The 21,605-nt window shown below is 37.8% G+C and overlaps 1 protein-coding gene across 1 annotated transcript; it reads left to right on the forward strand.

Annotated features, from left to right (window-relative positions):
• Window positions 1–6,214: 6,214 nt before the first annotated feature.
• Window positions 6,215–21,401, forward strand: CCDC152 (coiled-coil domain containing 152; the record flags this gene model as incomplete). Its single annotated transcript, XM_080638268.1, has 6 exons — window positions 6,215–6,277; window positions 7,785–7,890; window positions 16,409–16,477; window positions 17,468–17,532; window positions 19,019–19,121; window positions 19,770–21,401. 6 exons carry the CDS (start codon window positions 6,215–6,217, stop codon window positions 19,958–19,960), a joined length of 597 nt encoding a protein of 198 aa, XP_080494394.1. The 3' UTR covers window positions 19,961–21,401.
• Between the last annotated feature and the right edge of the window lie 204 nt (window positions 21,402–21,605).

Here is a 21,605-nt window from a genome sequence, read left to right on the forward strand (position 1 = left end):
GATGGTTGAGACTTTTAACACAAAAATATTGTTCTGACAAACTAAATGACTGCAAAGATCTCTTAGGCTGTAATGATGTACGTGGGGCTTTACTCCTCTTGGAAACAGCAGATACTAGTCTGCCTGTGCAACGAAGTGCTGGAACATGTCTACCTTCAATACCATATGGCTAAATATTTTCTTAATATTTATGCTGCAGACAAACACAGGCTACTCCAGACAAAGACATGTAGACAGCATAAAACAGTGAGCTGGTTTTCCACCTGTAGTAATCGATGAAGTTATTTCAGAAGGCAATCAAAGCCATTTTAAACTGATCACATCATACGGCTAACACAGAAGATTGTGTCATTTTTAGAACAGACCCTGATCACTCCTTCTGAAGATTACAAAATCCAGGTTTTTGCATAGTCACAGAATGATACACATTTTAGAAGATTTCATTTACAATTTAGCTGGTGTTTACCTGCCCTTTTTTTTTTTTTTTTTTTGCTTTATCCTGCATTACAGAACAGTCCTGTTGAGATTACAAGAATATGCAATTCATATAAGCAACATCAGAAATTTATTACTTACCAGTGTCCTGTTACAAATAATTAAATATGTATTTTGATACATATCATAAACATTACTGCTAAGCCGTTATTTTTTCAATTACTGAAGCTATAAAGAAAAGATTAGGTCATTCTTTGCCAAGCAAAAAGACACAAAAACGTAAGAAAAAATAATTTGTGGAAGAACATTTCTTTTTTGTTTCTGAACAAAGTAACAGCTCAAGAACATGCTGAAACTAAGTAGCCTTTTATGTTGTTTGATGACTCCAGTTATGAGGATAAGGTCATATACCTAGTTGTTTTTTTTCTTTCACAAACCCTTCAACTCCAAGCAAACAAACATGCATGAGTGATGGTAACATGAAATCAACTATTTTTTCTGAGGTCACTTTAATGGTTAAAGGTATTATTTTAATAGATATGTTTGCCTACACAGCTATATATCTCTTTATATTTAAATATCTATACTTAAATGTGTTCTAGTGTATTAACCTGCTTACTAAAGACAGATTTCTATGTATTTGTGTATATTTCTTTTCATTCTTTGGACAAATACAGAACATTTAGGATAATGAAACAGAAATGGGTGCTTCCATACCAAATACCCTTTGTGACAGACAACTTTCATCTCCTAAACCAGAAGAATAAATCTTTTTAGCAAGAGGAATACAACATAGCAAACAGCATGCTGGTGCCCAAGATGTACATTACTACAATTTATCCCTGTTTTACTAAGCTACTCTGCAGCCTGACACTATTTTAAACATGGTTTTAAACATGGTGATGAGTGCTCTAGCAGTCTAGAGCAGATTAAAACCTACGGTCTTGCTTCCATGTGCTCTTCAGAATAAGAGAAAACAATAATTTTGTAAACTGAGTTGGATCTTGGCAAACCTTAACTCTGTAAATGCAGCTGCCATGTTCTCCTGGCATGGCTGGGGTTGTAAAGAAGGGTATTAAAGACCATAAAAATGCAATAATAACATGAAGATCAGTAAAAAATTGCTCGAGCCTATGCCCAACCATGACATTTTAAATATACACAGATGATGCTCTTTGTGAGAAACTGAATAGGAAACATGGCTGCGACTGCCATCTCATAGGTCTTTGCACAGAAGTTTCTCACACAGGGATGCTTATAATGACAATAAAAAGTGTGAGATACTGATCTGAAATCAGACTCCACTGTCCATTGTCTCAAAGAGTGGTATGAGAAGCTGAGATGAAATTCCAACAAGCCATTATCTCAGAGATGAGTGGAAAGGATTGATATAAGACTCCAGTATCCATTGCTTGGGAGAAGGGTGTGAGGAGCTGAAGTGGGACTCCCCCATTTTCCTGTGGGACCACATGGCTTAAATGCATCTGATTTCATGGGTATGTTATTCAGCAACCAGTGGGTAACTATCAGTCTTAAATGTTTATATAAATAAAAAAAAAAAAATAAAAAAAAAAAGTATCCTGGCACAATACTAAGTATTTTAGGACAGAGCAACCTTAGCAGGACTTGCTACTAAATTTCACTTACAGAAAACAAATAATGGCATTAACTTGCTCCTTTTCATATTTAAGCAGAACAATCAATTTCTCAGCAGCGTAACCCTCCATTACCACCAGCAGCATCTGCATACAGCGCCCATCACAAACAGAGTCCTGCCTGTGGAATTGACCTCCAGCTCCACAGCCTTGGGATTCAGAATCTCTTCTTGCTGCTTTGGCTGTTGTTTGTGGGCTGGTGAGACCTGAGTCCTGCTGCTCCCTCCTCCCCCCCCCTCCCCCCCCCAAGCCTATTGCCCTGGTACAGAAAAAGCAACATGGTAGCCTGGAGAGAGCACAAAAGTCCAGGGGATGGTTCTTCCCTCCATAAACGGCATAATCCTCACAAAGCTGCTCTGTCTTCTTGCCTTCAGAAAATGGAACATTTGGAAAGGAAAGCAATAAAGGGAAGAAACCCAGCTCCGTACATCTTCAGTACTTCAGATTTGGAGGACTCCTGGGTTAACAGCTGACTTGATGATCTTAAGGGTCTTTTCCAACCTAACTGAATCTATGATTCTATGATTCTATGTCTTGGAAACTTTCCTCAGAAGCCTTTTGTGGTAATTTCCCTCAGGAAAAGGACTGATAGATAAGGGAGCATCACGGCTTGGTTGCCATAATTACAGGAACAGTATAAATACTGAAAAACCTGAGATAAAAGCAATCGATCGATTGATCGATCTACCACTCACAGAAGTGCTCCCATCCAGCGCCTATTTGCTGCTGTTCAAAGGAACATTCACTCACACACGAGGTCCCCCCTGAACTGAGGTTACTGTCGACGTGAGGAGCCATTTGATAAAACAATTCACGTCTACAGAGAGGAGTGAAAACAGGGCCTCAACAGATGCTCTGCTGGGGTATTTGAGGTTTGTGTGGGTATTTTGGTGAGGCAGGGAGCAGCTGCACTGCCCTTGGGGCTGTGTCAGGGCAGCATCAGGGCACACTCCCCCAACTCACCTGTCACGCTGCTCCGAGGATCGCCACCTACCCCATGCCACTTCCTCTCAGCTCAGCCCTCAAACACTCCCGCCTTGAGGGCCTCAAACTAGGTCCCACTGTGGACGTGCGGTCGAGCCCACCACAGGATGAGCGGGGAGGGGGAGCGACCCCTCTCCCTCCCCCGCCACGGTTGGTGGTGGTACGCTCCGTTGAGCTGATTTCCCGCCTTCCAATGGGTGTGTTGAGGTGGTTTGTAGCTAGTTATATCAGTGCACTGAGGAGAAACAGGCGGTCCTTTGGGCGCCCGGTGCTCCTGACCTGTGAAAAGGTGTTACTTCTACCTACAGCATTGTCTATAGACTGATTTCAGAAGTGGGAGAGGGAAAGGAGGTCGTCGGGGCTTTGTGGGCGCCAGCGGTGGGGTTTGCAGTGGTGCCGCTGATGGTTCTGTGCTATTGGGGCTATCTGTGAAACCGGATGAGGAGGTGGGTGGGGCCCACAAGTAGGTGCTGCTTGGGAGGCAATAACTTTGATCTGTAAACGATGTTTTAAGTGTGCCCAGGGTCTTCGAAGAGTAGTTAAAACGAGGTTATAATCAACGCAGATAACTGTCTCAAAGAAGGGTAGAGTCCAGAGACTATTGGAGTGCCTGTTATTGAGTAATTAAGATATTTGATTGAGTTATGCAGTTAAAAATTAGTGCTTACTAACATTCTTTTTATAAATGCAGGTTTCACTGTTACATGAAGTAAAAATGAAACCTTAAATTCCAAAATCAGATAACCAGCTACACTACTTAGGAGAGGTTACTTGGAGAGCATGGACAGCAAGTGGTTAAAGAAAGATTAAGTAAAATTGTCCATTTCATGACATGGTTAAAGAAAGATTAAGTAAAATTGTCCATTTTATGACAGACAAAAGTACATTTTAAATCCTTGATTTTCCCCTTGAGAAATAAATATCATAGTTCAAAGCAGGGGTGGGAGGCTTAGCAAAAATTTTGGAAAATGTATGCAATAATTATATACACAAAAATTAAAGTGATTCGTTTTCCTGCTGGAAGAAAACCAACATTAATAGGACAACATATTGGGCTCTCCATCAGGGACTGTAGTGTTAAGACAAAGGGTAATGGGTTCAGACTTAAACAGGGGAGATTTAGGTTAGATATAAGGAAGAAGCTCTTTACTGTGAGGGTGGTGAGGTGCTGGAACAGGTTGTTCAGAGAAGCTGCGGATGCTCCATCCCTGGAGACGCTGAAGGCCAGGTTGGATGGGGCTTGGGGCCACCTGGTGTGGTGGAAGGTGTCCCTGCCCATGGCAGGGGGATTGGAACTAGATAATCTTAAGGCCCTTTCCAGTTCAAACCATTGCATGATTCCATGATTTAGTGTTACGATTCAACAGGAGTTTTCAACAATTGGCACTGTTGCCCAAAGTTCTGTCTTCAGAGAAAACAAATGATGTCATGGAACTAGGAAGTACATAAACAAAACAGGATGCAACATGGCAGCTCCCATCCTCTGTCAAAATTTAGAGGGTAAAAGAGCATGATGAAAAGAAATGGTGATTGACAGATCACATACTGACCATGAAAATGACTGGAAAGGTTAGGGCTTGGCATTTATAGTGTGAAGAATAGATTAGATAATTTATCAATTCATAGAATATTAAGATATGTAATTGTTTTGCAGAATTGAATGTATTGAATATTTTAAAATACACTTTAACAAGTCCTTATATAGTAATAACAGAAGTCAGTAAGATTGCTAACTTTGTAAAAATGTCCCTAATTTAACTTAGAAATGTGAGTTCTTAAATGTTACATACATTCTTGAAAATTATTGATTAAAAAAAAGATAGCTTTATCTAATGAATTAGTTTTAATCAGTTTGGGGAAACAGTGGATACAAGAGAAAAAATAGTATTAAACACACAGAACTGATATCTTCATATTACTGCTTTGGTGAAAAAGTTATGTACACATGAAGTCTTACAAATATTGAATGACTACGAAAATGATTCAGTTAGGTAATTTTGGTTCCTGCTTAGTAGTTGTTCATTTACAGATCTGTTTCCTCCTAACTTTACTGTAAGTATTTCTGCCTGGAAACCCATTCAGTTTCTGGGTAGTGCACGCTTTCTAACTTCTGCTCCATTTCTCTCATTGCTATTTTTTCTTATTTGTAAAAAGGCAGTTCATACATTAACACATAGAAGTGATGATTTTATCTGGAATACATGAGGTTTGCTTGGCACTGGTGTTTTTGCTTCATGGAGCCTGATGCTCAGAGATAGTTTCAATATTCTCAGAAGGATTCATACTGTGTCTTTCAGATCCATCTTACAAATATATGTTGAAGATTCTGTAAGCAGAATGTCTGCTAAAAATAGGGATTTATCTGGAATATATGGGTGCTTTTCAAAAATTTTGTCTATTTACTCATATGGTAAGGTTTTTGTGCTGCAGTGTCTCGTCACTGGTATTAATGCAAACTGTTTCTAAGAAAATGTGTAACTTGAAACCTGAGTAGTAAAGTATTAAAGAATCTACACAGATGAAAGATTCTGCATTAATGTGTGCCTGGTGAAATCTTAACTTTCTTAAGCAACATTTTTGAAGTTAATCAAACTTAACAAAATTTCATCTGTTGCCAACAAATTGTGCACAGTAGAGAAGAAGTAATTGTTTCTATTGATTTAAAGTGAGGGCAGGAAGACAAATCTGCTTTAATAGAGTATCTAAAGAGAAATTAGTCACATGTTTTAAAAGCATCCTATGTGCACATCCCTGATATATTTATGTAAAATTGCATCCACTATGGAAGTGGATTCAGGTTTATTTTTTAATTGCAGAAAAAAATTCCCAGTTCATCTGTATCATCTTACAGTTTGGTAGATGTTCCTTGCACTTTTTAATATTCACTATGTATTCTAGAAATGCAAGATCTTAGGTTCAAGTTTAACTACACATGCAAAAGTGTTCTTTTTAAAAAAAGGTTAAAAATTTTAAGTTTGAAAGTTTAAAATTTTTAAAAAATTGTTATTCTGATCACATTTGTGCATATGAAATCTTTTGACATTATATGAATAAGAAGTGTGTGAATTCATAGATCTTTTTTTCATATATACAGTGATCACTGGTCGAGGAGAAAAATGAGTCACAGACCTGAAGAACCGATGAAGAGAATCAGTGTGGTCAACCTTGATAAACTTTTAGATAATGTCTCAGAGATAGAAAAGGTAAGTGTAGAAGGCAAAAAATGTTGAAACTGCTAACTATAAATATTCTGTGACATTTTAATAAACTTTTTGAGTGAAATTACCTCTAAATGGTATCAGCTTATTTTATCATAATGTCTTGTAGTACTGCCTTCAGAGTGTTTGAATTGACTGTATTTCAGTTATGAATGACTTCTGTGGAGTCAGAGAAGCCTTTGTTTCTGTGCTAGAATTTTAATGTGCAGAGGCCAATTTAGGCTCCTCATGAAAAGCATGGAAGTGTTCCCTTGTCTCAGTAGCTGCTATGGGAGATAACAGTATTGTTATGGAGGTAACAGATAACAGCTGTGAGACCTCACTTGGAGTATTGTGTGCAGTTCTGGTGTCCTCAACATAAAAAGGACATGGAACTATTGGAACAAGTCCAGAAGAGGGCTACAAGGATGATCAGGGGACTGGAGCACCTCCCATATGAAGACAGGCTGAGAAAGTTGGGGCTGTTCATCCTGGAGAAGAGAAGGCTGCGTGGAGACCTCATAGCAGCCTTCCAGTATCTGAAGGGGGCCTACAAGGATGCTGAGGATGAACTATTCATCAGGGACTGTAGTGACAGGACAAGGGGTAACGGGTTCAAACTTAAACAGGGGAAGTTTAGATTGGATTCTATTTTTTACTGAGAAATTCTTTACTGAGAGGGTGGTGAGGCACTGGAATGGGTTGCCCAGGGGAGGTTGTGAATGCTCCATCCTTGGCGGTGTTCAAGGCCAGGTTGGATGAGGCCTTGGGTGGCATGGTTTAGTGTGGGGTGTCCCTGCCCATGGCAGGGGGTTTGGAACTAGATGATCTTAAGGTCCTTTCCAACCCTAACTATTCTATGATTCTATGATTCTATACTCTGTTAGAAATCATTCCTTGTTCTTGAAAAATGTCACTGCCACAGCAGGAACATCTGTTTTTTTGTTCAGTATGCATTGAGCTATCTGTATTTTACATACATGTCAGTTCTTAAAAGATTGATCCACTGAGGAAAATCAGTACTGTATTTCTTGTTAGACCCACGCTGGCCAGCTCTCTGGTGATTTCCTGATCTGTAAGTCCATGCAAGAGATAATATAAAAGGGGCATCTGAAATGAATTTTGCATTTCTCATGGAAAAAATATACCAGTTCCTATTCACACCCATTACTTATGTTGGTGCTCAGTTAAACCACTGACAGCCTCATATGCAGAGCAGTAAAAAGAACCTTGCCAAGGATTGATCCAGACTGTGGACTACCAAATTGAAAATAATTTATAACTAGTGATGTGAGTTGGCATTCTTAGTTCTAAAGAGTAAACTCTTAATAGCACAGGTTCTCAAGTCGAGCATCATTCTTCTCTATTACAGAATTTCCAGAATGGCCAATGAAATGGGTTTGTGACTGCACTGTTGCAAAATTAAGTTTTATATTAATGTAAAACTCAAGATTTAAATTTAAAGATATTGTATCATTTGTATAACTAGTATAATTTTTTTCTAATTTTCTAGAAAATAACAGAAGTTAATGATGTAAATAACCTACTGGGTTTTAAGCTGGAAAAATGTAACAGATTGTTAACATTAAGCCAGTCAAAGGAAGAATCAGTAAGAGAAGGTAAGTTATTTTTTAAAAAACTGTATGGTTTTTGCATCTATTCAGGAAATTCCATTATTTTCAGCCATATAAAACACGAAAATAAAATAGCAAGGATCTAAGATACTGTGTGAAAACCAGTAATACTTAATCCTGGTTCATGTAATAGAATCCATGTCGTTTGCATAAACCAGATAACTTTAACCCACAGACTTGCCTTGAGAACTGCAATAAAGTTACCAGTTTCCACCTGATGTTAATATCCATCCACTTAAAGAGATTTTTGAATGCATGCAGTACCTATGCAATAAAAACTTCTGTATTTTTTTTTCATCTTTTTTCTTTTGACTTTTTGCCTTTCCCATTCGTGCAGGCCTCTTGAGCTTCTAGTGAACTTCCACAGTTTACAAAGGCAGTATTTTTTAAGCAAACTATCATCGGCAGTTTTACTTCAAATGCTAGCCTGTGAGTTGGATTAATCCACAAGCAGCTCAGATGTCTGTGTAGAACAATAGGGCCAACATTTGGGAAAAATAAGGTCAGGACTGACACTATCGTGCCTCCAGCTGAGCTGTTCTCTAATGGTATCAAGATGACAAATGTTATGTTTCACCTGGTCACCAGAAATGTTTTGCCCAGTGAGAAATGAGCCAGGTGCATTCTTGGATGCATAATTTGCTTCCCTCTGAAATGTCAAAGATTGCCTGTAATTGGAGATGGCATGTCAGGCTGGTGGGGCTGTTGCTCTGAGGTAACACAAAGAATTATGTTTCTTAGTAGCTTGTGTGATTTGGTTTGCTTAGGGACAATCCAATAGCCCAGATTGCCTGGGAATATATTTTCCTTGTACCATGTTGACTGGTATATTGAAGGTTTAGTATTCCTGTCTGAATTCCATTCACATACATGGGTTATTTAAGGACATTGGGTGTTGTTGGAATCTCGGTGTGTTCTGCCTATACAAATGTTCAATCTCTAGAGGACTAAAAAACTGGCTCAAGTGATTATACTTTCTATCTGTGTGAGATTTAATCTCTGAAGAGGTCAGATTAAACAATGTGACAGCCCATTTTGTGTTTTTAATGTCACTGTCAAGATTTTATCTCATTTCCAGTTAGGAAGTATAAGGAATTGTATATAGTCATGTAAGGCTGATTTCAATTAAGCTGATATCACTGTTGTAAATTTATTCCACAGGCTGCACTTGTGTTACTGTCAGCTTTAATGTGATCAGCTGGGGCTCTGTTTTGCTTTGTATACCAGATGTCATTATGGTGCTGAATAGTAATGAATGGTAGTAACAGTTTATATTAATATTAAGAGAATTCAAACTGTTCATAATGAAATAATCATATGGCATTTACTGTTTCATAGGTGGAAATTGTAAGCCTATACATCATAATAAAAATGATGTATAATCCTGCCAAATGAAGGAGGATTTTTATTATTGTTATTCTAGAAGTATATCTTTTCAGATGAGTATTTGAAAAGAGAAATAGTATCTAATACTTAGCATACATTTGTGGTTGCTTATTCTCTATAGAGTTGCTGAAAGATTCGTCTTTTTGTAGAACTTTGGTCTCTGCCAAATCAACTTGCTAAGTGTTAGGAAACAGAATAAAACAGAATAAAACTTATAAGTTTAAGAATAAAAATTAGTTTCATGCTGAAGTGAGGTTGCTACTTGGTTTCACTTAGAGATGTGATGGGACTTAAGTAATTCAGCATAATCAGAAATTAATTGGAAAAGCTATTGAGTAAGTAAGTGAAGTTTGCTCATGATGCCAGTCAATTCCATTACACCAAAAATCCGGTACACAATAAAGAGTGATAAAAAGGGGAAAGGAAAACCAGTAATAGTGCATATGGGAGCTATTTTGTGCAAAGAGTGGCAGGTGCTAGTTTGCTACTTTTCAGGGAAGACAAACCGGTTTGTTTCTGGGTAGTTCTCTGAAAATGTAAGTGGTCAAAGAAGCAAAAACAGTGATAGGCAAGCTTATGGGAGAAGTAGAGAAATGCATATCATGTCCTTGTAAAGTCTATGATTTTCATGTAAAGTTCTGGTCTGGATGTTTCAAAATCGGCATGCCAGAACTAGAAAAGGTAACAGAGAAGGTGGCAAGGTTTGGTATTATCAGGGAGGAGCAGGGGATGGGCAATCAGGAACCAGTCATCTAACAAAGCCCACAGAAGTAGGGACTTCACCAGCTGAGATTCACTCCCACTGTACCCGTGCAGGGCTGGCCCAAGTGAGGGCTGTGAGGGTCAGCCAAAAGTCCACATTACCAAACAAGCATGTAGTGATGGAACAGGTCCAAGGTCAAGACAGGAGGCTGAGGCAGGATCAGCTTCAGAAATAGTAACAGGGGCCAGACACTGTCTGTAATGAGGCAAATTTGAAATCAAGCCAGGAAGTCACTCCCTAGGTCAGGAGGAGGCTATAGATCTACATGGTATGTAGATTGCTGCAACACAGCTGTGCCATAGATAAAGACAGGCCAAAAGCAAAAGCCTCAGCTTAAAAGCAGCTGGCAGGGGAAGGAGGGACAGCCCCTTCTGAGTCTTCTGACAGCTTTCTTCAAAAAGCTTTTTTCAAGGTCACTAGAGATACTCTTTCTAAGTTGGCCTTGAGCCCAGCAGAACACCCAGAAGGTGGGGGGGGGCGGAGTGCACTTGAGGTCCTTACAGGTTTGGTCACAATTTTGGAACATCATTGAAGAAAGACTTAAATTGACTGGGTCCTTTTCAGCCTGAAGAGAAAGAGTAAAGCTGATATGACTTACAGCTGTAAAATTATGAACATAAAGTGACTAGGAGATGAATAGTCACTGCTTAATAAGAGAACTTGTTCATTGATTTAAAGCAAACAAAAGGAGTAACTTTTCCATATATTGCAAAATAAATTTGTTAAATCAATTCCACAGGAGCTTGTGGAAACAGAAGAATAGATTAGTCCAAAAAGATTTTTAAAAATTGTTTATCAAAACTTAACATCTTTGTTAAACATTGTGGCAGTACCTCTCACTCAGGTCTCCCTTATTTTTTGTGAAACTGTCAGAATAGATTAAGGGTAACGTTTATCCAGTTTTTTTCCTTCTTTTCTGAAGTATCTTCTACTGGGAATTGTGAAGTGGGATAATGAACTGGGTTGAACTTTGGTTTGATTCATTAGAGGCATTTGTTTCTCTAATAAGCACAAAAGACAATGCAGGACAGTCATTCAGAAACAGATCAAGAGGCCTCATTATTGACAAAAAAAGAGAGGAGGGGGATTATACAATACAGATTTTTAAAAAAGGGAAAGGAAAAGGTGGACAACAAAACTTTTTTCAACAGAAACTATGGGACAAAAGATAGCAGAAAAGTCAAAGTGACAACTCAGGAAATCAGAGCAGCTGTGCTGACTGAAACAAGGATTGCCCAAGTAGGACGGACTGAAAATGCTATAAAGTCAGGAGAGAGATTGCAGCATTGTAAATAGTAGTGCCTCACTTTGTTGAGGTAGGAATGAAATGATTTGAGGAGTTAGTTACACAGATACAACTGAAGAAAATGACCTCTGGATCTGTTTTGAAACACATGATTGGAAAAAAAATGTGAATGGCCAAAGTCCAAAAAAGGAGAAGCAGAGCAATCAGCATGAAAAATTAATTCAAGTTTTAGCAGCAAGGATAGTCAAGAAAAAACAAATCTCAATAATATTGAAGTCATAGTGGTTGTACAAATTAGTACGGATGAAGACAAGAGACAGAATTATTGGAATGCAAGGATTCTGGTCAATGAGGGAGAGAGACTGCAGAGCTGTTAGTAGCAGTAACAAAACAAAGTGAAAAGCAGGAACTTGAAATAGATGGAACATCCAGGAGGTATCCCCTTTTACTTCAGAAGGTGAAAGGTAAGTAAGAGATGCCAAAGGGATAGAATGCATTTAGAAATTAGACAGTTATTGTGGCTGTTTTATTAGGTTAATGTGCTTACCAATAAGGCAAACACTTCAAGTATCATGTCATAAAGTGTTTATAAGTTTGCATTTTTTAATTGCATTCATGAATGGTGATCAGAAAGCAGATATTCACAAAACATTTTGGGCAGGAAATTGCCATAATCTACAGCAGATGCTGTCAGAGGAATCTTGAGGTAAACATTTCCCATTTTACAGGAGATCAGCAGTGACCGTAATGTTAGAAGTATTTCACAAGGACATTATGGTTGGTGTAGTGATTATAAATTATAGTACATATTTATAAAACATTTTGGATTTGTGGGGTTTTTTTCATTTTGAAATGGATAGAAATGGGCTTTGCACCTTCATCAAATTCACCTGCAACATTGACCCTTCACAAGGGGTAACAGCATACTGTGTATTCAGAATCAGACCACTGCAATTCCTTGTAAAACCTTTTTGAAAGCCAAAGCACTGTGGTATTAAAAGCAGTCACTGTTATTGATGCAGTTATAAAAGGATCCTCTGCAGAACTGGAGAATCTATAAGGGGCCACATGGAGCACTGATACTTCCATTCTTACTCTGGCAACAGCTATCCTACCAGACTCCAGTTGTGCGAATTTGCAGGATAGGTAAACCACTCTTTTTTAGAATATAAGGTTTATCAGTAAACCGCAAAGCAATTCACAGAACAGCTAAGGAAAAAACCATGAGACCACATAGTGATGAATAATTCACATACGATTCCAGATAAACATGCTACTTACAGCAGAGGAGCAGAGTGAAAGGGCATTATGGCAGGAAAAGCTGTTTTGTCTATCCTGAGGGGTTTGTGACTGCCAGTGGTGGTTGGGTGGAATTTTATGCAGCCTAAGAACTCTTTGTTAGTATGAGAAACAGAAGTAGCACCTGGAAAGTCTCCAACAAGTATAAGTGAGAACCTGAGGACCTTGTGACATCCCTGATTGCAGGAAGTTTCTCTCTGGATCTGTTTAAGGTAAAAGGAGACTCAGAATTCTGAAGGAAATGCAAAGGAAGAAAGAAAATTTCTAAATTTCAAGGGAGGGGGGAGAGTGAAACACCTGAACCAAAGATAAGATGAGAAAAGATGAGCAACTGGGCAAATGTAGTGACAAGACAAGGGGTAACAGATTCAAACTTAAACAAGGGAAGTTTAGATTGGATATAAGGAAGAAATTCTTTACTGTGAGGGTGGTGAGGCACTGGAATGGGTTGCCCAGGGAGGTTGTGAATGCTCCATCCTTGGCAGTGTTCAAGGCCAGGTTGGATGAGGCCTTGGGTGGTATGGTTTAGTGTGGGGTGTCCCTGCCCATGGCAGGGGGGTTGGAACTAGATGATCTCAAGGTCCTTTCCATCCCTCACTATTCTATGATTCTATGAAATGTATACATGTTCTGAAGGGTCATAAATGAGCTTTTGTGAGAGACTGATCCAAAATCAGACTCCAGTGTCCATTGTCTCAAAGACTGGTAGAAGCTGAGATAAGATTCTTCCTTCCATTGCCTCAAGGATGGGTGTGAAGAATTGAAATGGGACTCCACCGACCATTGTGTCAGAAATGGGTGGGAGGAGTTGAGATAAGACTCTTCCATCCATTGCCTGGGAGAAGTGTGGGAGGAGTTTAGACTCTTCCATTGCCTCAAGGATTGGTGTAAGGAATTGAAATGGGACTCCACCATCCGTTGCCTGAGGGATGAATGAGGAAGAGCTGGTAAGACTCTTCAGGCCTTACCTTGAGGACTGGTGTGAGGAATTGATGTCTGTTATCCCAAGAACTGCTGCAGACACGTGTGTGTGCAGACATCGCAGTTGAAGAGCTGGCTGCAAGACCGGGGAATCTGGTCCACCAGGAACGTGTAATACGTGACATGAAGAGCAGAGGTACTCCCCCCCACTCTTTACAAAAGGGAAAAGGACATCACCAAGAGACACATCACTGGGGAGCCATTGCCAAGAGGATGACTCCAGAAGGACACCTCTGTGAGAATAGTCTCTGCCGATGACTACTCCGGACCCTGAGGGACACCCTCCGTGAGATATCGCCATGAGGGCACCTCCATGAGATGCACTCCACGAGGTACCTTCAAGGGGATTCCAGAAGGATGCCTCCATGAGGACAAACCACCACCGACGGACTCTTGAGGGACACTCTGCTCTAATACTACAAGACTACGAACCCTGAAGAACTCCCACCCCCAAAGACAACAGATCCCCAGGACACAGCTGGATCCACAGTGGTGACTATCTACCTCTGTCACTCTCTCTGCACCCCAAATTCTTACTTCATTTTCTGCCTCTTTTCCAATCTGTCCTATCGCGATCCCCTTTATTACAGTAATATCCCTCTTTTTTACAATAACTGTCTTTTTGGAATTTGTAATAAACAAAGAGTCTGATTATGGTACTTGACCTTGTTTGTGTCTTAATTTCACTATTGGGATCACAAACTGAAACAGGGTACAGCACTGGGGTTTTTCTCTAGTCGGACCCTGACAGCTTTATTTTGCCTTGATACGTTCTTTGCTAAACAAAGGTGAGATTCAGAACTGCAGTTTTTGTTTAGAGTGAATCCTTGCAGATGGGCGTGAGACAGTCACAAGCCTGGAATTCTTGTCTTCTGCACCTAAACCTTTTCTCTGGTGACTGAACGGACTTTTGTGGTGCAGGCTACAATTCTGAACTAAAATCTACTGTAGTTTCTAAAAAGAAACCAATCACATTATTGTCTTATGAGTACTCAAGGTGGCTCTACTTAGCATCTTTAGGACTGCATATTTCTTGACTTAGTGTTTCAGAGGTGTTAAAGGACAAAGTGCTTGGTGTGATTGTCCTTTAAAAGAAGCCAATAGCTTCAGTCATAAATGCGGACAGAAGCAGCTGCAAGAAATTGTAAATATTAAACAGGGAAGAAGAGCACCTTAGGCTGTTCAGTCTTTCTGCATGTAGACAGTATTCTTTAAAGGGAAGGAACTACACAGAATCCGTAACAGATGCTATGCCAGTGACCCACAAAGCTGCAACCATGTAACAAAATTTTGCTTTTTCTTCCTTAACGTAGACAAGAAAAACTTTTGGGTTTCCAGTATTCTTTTCCAGTCACTAGAATCGCATAAGCGATTTGCCAGGATACATCCTTTAGAGATAAGAAAGATAAGCAGATATAAAAGAGTGGCTTGCACTTAAATAGCAGTGACTCATTGTGAGAGTAGCTGCTTACTGTTTACTGAAATGCATAGGTGTCTTTCCACTTTGTCCATGAATTGCAAGCATTCGGGTTTATTTCTGTACGTTCTCAAATTTTTAGGAGGGAATTTGTAGTGTATACACTGCAAAACTAGTTGGTACAAATTGGCATGCTAACTGCTGCTTCCGCCTTCGATTAGGATTTTTCGACAAATGCTTTTCGATCCAGCGCAGGAACTGAGGACAGGCAATGTTTCTGTGCTGTTCGTGCTCCCTCTACTGGCTTCTTGGAAGCATGGACCGGGAGAATACAGATGACGTACTCTGCTGCATGAAAAGCGGAGTTGATGCAAGAGTAGACTAAAGGTCAAAAAGATTGAGTGGAAAACTGAATCTCTGAGCTGGGATCTCAATTCGTCTTCCTGACTCCATTATTTGTAATCTAATCTTTAATTATGTGATCTACAATTTGCAACAGAGCTTTGGTGTCATGAGAAAAGTAGCTGTTATTTAGCATAATCTATCTGTTGCGGAAACTGAAAGTCCCTTAAATGCAGTGGTACTCTGGAAATGGAGAGAAAGGTTTTACGAGTAAAGTAAGAATAAGTAAGGAACCTCAAGTTTAGCGTTCCCAGTCTTCCCAGTCTTTGAATGTTTTGCTACTTTACTGATAAGTTTACAAGGAACAAATATAAGGGATAAAACCAGCATTTAAGGAAAACCAAATGTTGTATTACAGGCAGTCAGTATGGTTTTCAAGTACTAAAAATACAATTTAAAAAATAAAATAATTAAATACACAGGTATTTAAACTGATAAGTTGCATGTATGTGCACACAGACATCATTACTTTGTTTGAAATGAGATAATGGGGTTATAGTAGCATATTCTGCATCTCTCCAAGTTTATGTTGACCCAGAAGATGAAGTTAGTATGCTCTGAAAAGGGAGTGAGAAACTGCAATAAGTGGATAGTGCTGGTCTTGTGAAAAAGAATCCTGGCAAAAACGCTATCAGGAAAGTAAGCCTCAGTTTCATTAACTACATCAAACTGCTGGAATGCTGATATGGAAGACTTCCATTATTGCCCAGAAAACAGTAACATCTCTGTTTTCTGGCTAGAAGCAAAAATGTAATAGCTTTATGAAATTTTTCATATTGCTTGACATAATTGTTTTTAATCTCTCGCATACTGAAAGCTAAAATTAAGCAGTAATAATAATCTTATTATTAATGTAATAATAATCTTAGTTATTTCTGTAGTCAGCAAGAAGACCTAGACTAATATTTAATCAAGACAATTATAAAATGTTTGAGAAAAGTTTATAAAAATATAAAATTAAAATTTTGAAGTAATTATTTAAAAATACTGGATTTTTAATTTCTTTTAGAATGTGCTACTCTACAGAATGTGATGAAGGGTTTAATACAAACCATTGAAAAACAGTGTAATGTGAAAGGTAAAAGCAAAAATGTTTCTACATATATATTGTACCGTAATTTTGAATGAGCAGGTATTTAATTTTTTATTATTATATTTACTGTTCTTTTTCAGAGAGAGAAACTCAAACACAGCCAAGCAGAAAGGGGGGAAAAATTGCCTAAAACCAATCTTGTGCAGACTTTGGTGGTCTGTGGTGCTTAATGAATGTCTGTTGCTATTATCCTCCTTAGAATCCACGTGTAAAAGAAGTTCTGCCTCAGCGAGTTTTTTTTAATCAATAGTTGGACTTCAAATTTACTTCAGCATAGCACAGGCAGTTTTACAAAAAGTGAGATGTTATCATTCAGCTGTTGGACTGTAGTGTATTGAAATGGTTATACATAGTTTTTATCACTTGGTTAAAACAAAAAGTCTTAATCCTCAGTGGCATGTTATTAAAATGTAGCTGTTATCTATACCATGTAGCTAATTTTATACCCATTGTGTTTTTAAGGCATATAGGCATAAATATTAATAATACTTTAAAAATTTGAAGTATATGGTTGCTTTTAATACTCAAAGAGACATTTAATAATACTAAAAATTAATAATATGCTTTTTCTAAATTCTGTTTTTAAGATACTAATTTTAGGTTTGGAGAAACAAGTACTTAAAAAGTTGCATCTTCCAATTCAAAACTGTTGTAGCCATGGTAATAATCTTTAATTTTCTGAGCCAAAAAAAAATTGTATCTAGATTTTCTTGAATGCAACAGTTATCAGAAGGCTCAAGACAGTTCAATATAGTAACACCAGGTAGGTATTATGATTAAACTATTAATTTTCTTGTTAAAGAAGAAAATGGAGACTATGTAGTTCTGTAAATGATGATTAGCATGTCTACGCAAAAAGTTTCTTAAAGGTAAGGAAAGTCAAAAAATTGAATTAATTTCCTGATTTTGCTTTCCTGCTAATAATACTGTCAAAATGTACTTCTTAGTGTGTCATATAATTTTTCATTCACATAGATGAGAATGATAGACTAAAGGGTACCATTCACATCTTGGAAGAGAAATTAAAGACTTGTGAACAGGTATGTCACAAGTGATCGTTCTGTATGTAGAGGCATATTTGTTTATGTCCATGTTAGCAGTTCATATACCTTTATATTCTTGGGTTTGCTACTGATACCGTTATTGTTGCACTTTTTCTAACATTTATCATGTGTAAAAAGAGAAGAGTTGTTCTCATGAAATATTAATATGAGAATGTGTTAGAGGGACTAAGAGGTCAGAACTCCTAAGAGCTGAAAAACTTGGCTCAATCTAAATTGCACTTTTTTTTTTTTTCCCTGTATTTAGCTTCAAATTCAACTAAATTCATTCAAAAATCTAATCTCTTGAGTAAGACTATATTTTTATGTGGGACTAAGGTTTTGATATTCACAATGCGTGCTATACTGCCAGAGAATCAAGAACTGTCTGAATTTTGACTATAGTTTCTTTTGGAGTAAATGCTACAAAGATAATAGGTCTGTACTTTTTATCTGTATGTCATAATAAATTCCATTTGTCATCTTTCTACTTTTTATCTATGCCATTCGTTTTTGGAAAGGAGGTAACACCAGCAGTGCTAATCACTATTTGTGTTAGTTCCCTGTGCTCAGATTGCAGATCTGTTACCTCTGTAGGATTAGGAATCCCAGTGCTGATTTTCTTTGTCTGTGTTTGTACTAACCATGAGTTAAGATTAAATTTTTATACCAATAGAGGTGTCATCTTGACAGCTTGAGAATAAAAGAAGTAACACCTTCTGACAGATGTGAGAAAACTATGATTCTGTGCATTATACAGATGTATGGCATGGCGAAACTTCCTACTCTTGCCCTGAAGGCACTTACTTGAATATGTCCACATACACTATTACCACTGATCAGTAACTGCCTTTCTCAGTGTTTCTCTGTGTCAGAAGGCTCTGACAAGAGTTTTGGAGTAAGTACTTCTACACTGGCAGCTACTGCCAGTTCCTTGATAATTCTGGAGTAGTAATTGGAGCAAACTTAACAATAGGCGTGCTCAAACTCTTCTACTTGAGTATCAGTGCTATCATCGTCACTGCTGCTGATATCACTGAGTTTTGGACTGCTGCCAGTATGAAGTTGTGAAATCCTTGGGATAAGCAATACTAAGAAAATTCATACTTTAAATACGATTTTTGTTGTACAATCTTACAGTCAAATACCCAGAAATATAAAACTGTATCACTTGCGTAACTGCAGCACTGTATCAGATCCTTGGGGAAAGGAATGTTACTTCTCCATTTGCCTGTTCTCCTAATGAGTACAGTTTCTGATTTTATATTAACTGATAGCTGCAGTGCAAAGAAGTATGCTGTAATTTTTATCTGTGGACTTCAGCCAGATTGTGTAAGAAGTAATTGGGCATTTTGAATTTACTAGATGGAGGATAAAGCACATACTGAATTACAGAGTATTGTACATTTCACATGAATGTTGTGCTTCACAGAAGACTGAGAGCACAGAAAACTCAGTATTCTTATGAAGCCTTTTACATTTGCAGGAATATAAAGGTCAGATTGAGAAACTTAGGAAGGAAATTAAAACCAAAGAGGAAGACCACAAATCAGAAATAATGAAGCTGAATTGCGATATGATGAAAAAAAGTAAGTGTTCTGAGGACTGAATCCTATGGCATTAGGTAAAAAATATTGTAACCTGTAGGAGCTACACCTTCATCTAGGAAAAGTACAAGTTCTGCTTCATTGTGGAAATATGAAAGCTAAAGATGGGTAGTATTCAACTCAATTTTATCTTAGCTCAAACGCAGACAGTGGCAATGAGGCATTAGTACAGCAACACAGGACGAGCAGAAATTCCCAAACAGGTAGAACAGACAATGGGAATTTGGACCTAAAAATCTGAAGGAATTAAAGTTTGGTTTAATTTGAACTATTAGCTAGACTGCTGTTAGAGTGTTCCAGCTATGCTCAGGGAAGTACGGGCATATGAGCAAATGAGCTATGCGCATTTTCACAAATAAATAATACTGCAACAAGAAAAAAAATAATTTCAATATTTATTTTTCCCGATACTGACATAGCCTTGAAGAGGCTCATCCAAGTAGCTGAAAAAAGCCAAACTCTTTGTAAAATATGATGCTTCTTCAAGGAGACTTCATCTTGCTGAGATAGGATAGGGGGGGGTTTCTTATGTTCTTTGCTTGAATTAAATTGTTTTCCTGTGAAATGTTGATCTGCTATTCATTAAATTTTTAATATTTGGGAAATTATGTCATTTTTCCATCTAAATGACTTCTGTCATCATCATATTTGGTGTTACTGTGTTACTAGTTGAAGCAAAAGAAAGGGAGTATAAAGAAGAGAGAGAGAAAAAAGACCTGGAAACACAAGAGATAACTAGACAGCTGAGAATTCAAAATGAAGAGAAGCAGAAAGAAATCATTAAACTGCAGATAGAGGTATGCATTACAAAGCTGAGTTAAGATCAGTTGGGCTTCAGGTAAACCTAGAAGAGACTGTGTTGTGAAAAATAGTAATTAGTACTTAACAAAGTAATATGATGGTATCTGGGGAATTTCAAAAAAGATTGTCTTTACAAAGCTCGGTGGCATGCGCTCCCTTCCATAATCTGAGTATCTGAGTTGCTTCTGCTCAGGAATCAAGTTCTGCCTGCTCTGGGGGGAGAGTGAAGTTTGCAGTTTTCTTGTATTAAATAACTTTGACAATTTTGCTAGCTTTTGAGCTATACAAAAAATGTTTTGCTTATTTTCATTCTGTTTAACTTCCGGATGCTGGAAAGATATTATTTTATGTAAACTTCCAGGAGCTTAAAGACTTCTAATCCTGTGGTGATTTTAGTCACAGAATACAACACGTATTTCATGGCTCAGATTTTAAGCCACTGTCATTACAGAAACAACTAAGGAAATACTTCAAACCTTTTGCATATCAAAAAAGAAATAAGGTGTTGAAGTGTTTGGGCTGAGTTTTCCTTAGGACATGAGGGAAAGATGATGGTTTCAGAGGTTTTTAGTATCCTTTATATTTTCTCCTGCAGACACGCATGGTGGAGACTTCAAATATTTTAGTAATCATCTTGCTTTGCAGTATTTTGAGGTATTTTTCAAAGAAACGTAACTTGTAATTGCATTCTTGTTTTAAATAAACTGAATTAGCTTCACTGTCCTCGTATTAAATAGTAGATAAGCTTTCATATACAAAATCCAATTTAAAAAGAAAAAGTGAAAATTATATTAGTATTATTTAACATACTTTTTTTTTCCTGTTCGTATTTAATGTTTTGCTTTTTCTTGATTCTTTCAGTTCAATGCTAAACTGGCAACAGCTCAGGGTAGAAAAAGATCATTTGGGGAATCTTCTGCATTTCCACAAAGTATCTATAGAAGAGTATGTGTTTTTAAGTATCTATATTCTGTAGATACCAAACACTGTTAGAGCCTGTTTGAAACAGCAGCTCCCTGCAGTTTTACTGTGTTTCTTCTGCAACAAAACTTTGGGGATTGGGGAGCTGGGGGTGTGTGCAGTTTCATGTCCATCTTACTCTCTACATTACCTCCCACCTCTAGACAACTGGTTTCCTTGTCTCTCTGCACTGATGTTGATAAAGCTCAACAGCAAAAGCCCACACATGAAGTGGGTTTAGTAGAGAATTGTTAACCTGGGAACTTAAGATAGAACTGACATAATTTATTGTGCTTTAAATTTCATATGTGCATTATCGGTTTTGTAGGCTTGGGACATTGGGATGTCACAAAAAATAGAATTTTGGGGAAGGCAGCTTTGTAGTTTTGTGACACAAAATAGTTAGAAAAATATTCTTACTAGAATATTTCTTAGTAACAGCGTATTGTGTTGGTACATAATTCTGTGTGATGTTTAACAATGAAGCCTTTGATTGCATTTTTACAGAAGCTGCAAAATTTCCAGGAGGAGAAAAACCAAGAACTTGAGCGTCTTCGAAACACCATAAAAGAATTAGAGAAACGTCTTCTTAAAGAGCAAGAGCAGCACTTCAAACAGAGGCAATTCTGAGTAAATGACATGACATATTTCAGCTCAGTGTATTTCAAAATGTTTACATAAAAGTAAAAATAAGATATGAAGAAA

This window comes from Psittacula echo (assembly GCF_963264785.1).
Source record: "Psittacula echo genome assembly, chromosome: Z".
Lineage (NCBI taxonomy): Eukaryota > Metazoa > Chordata > Aves > Psittaciformes > Psittacidae > Psittacula > Psittacula echo.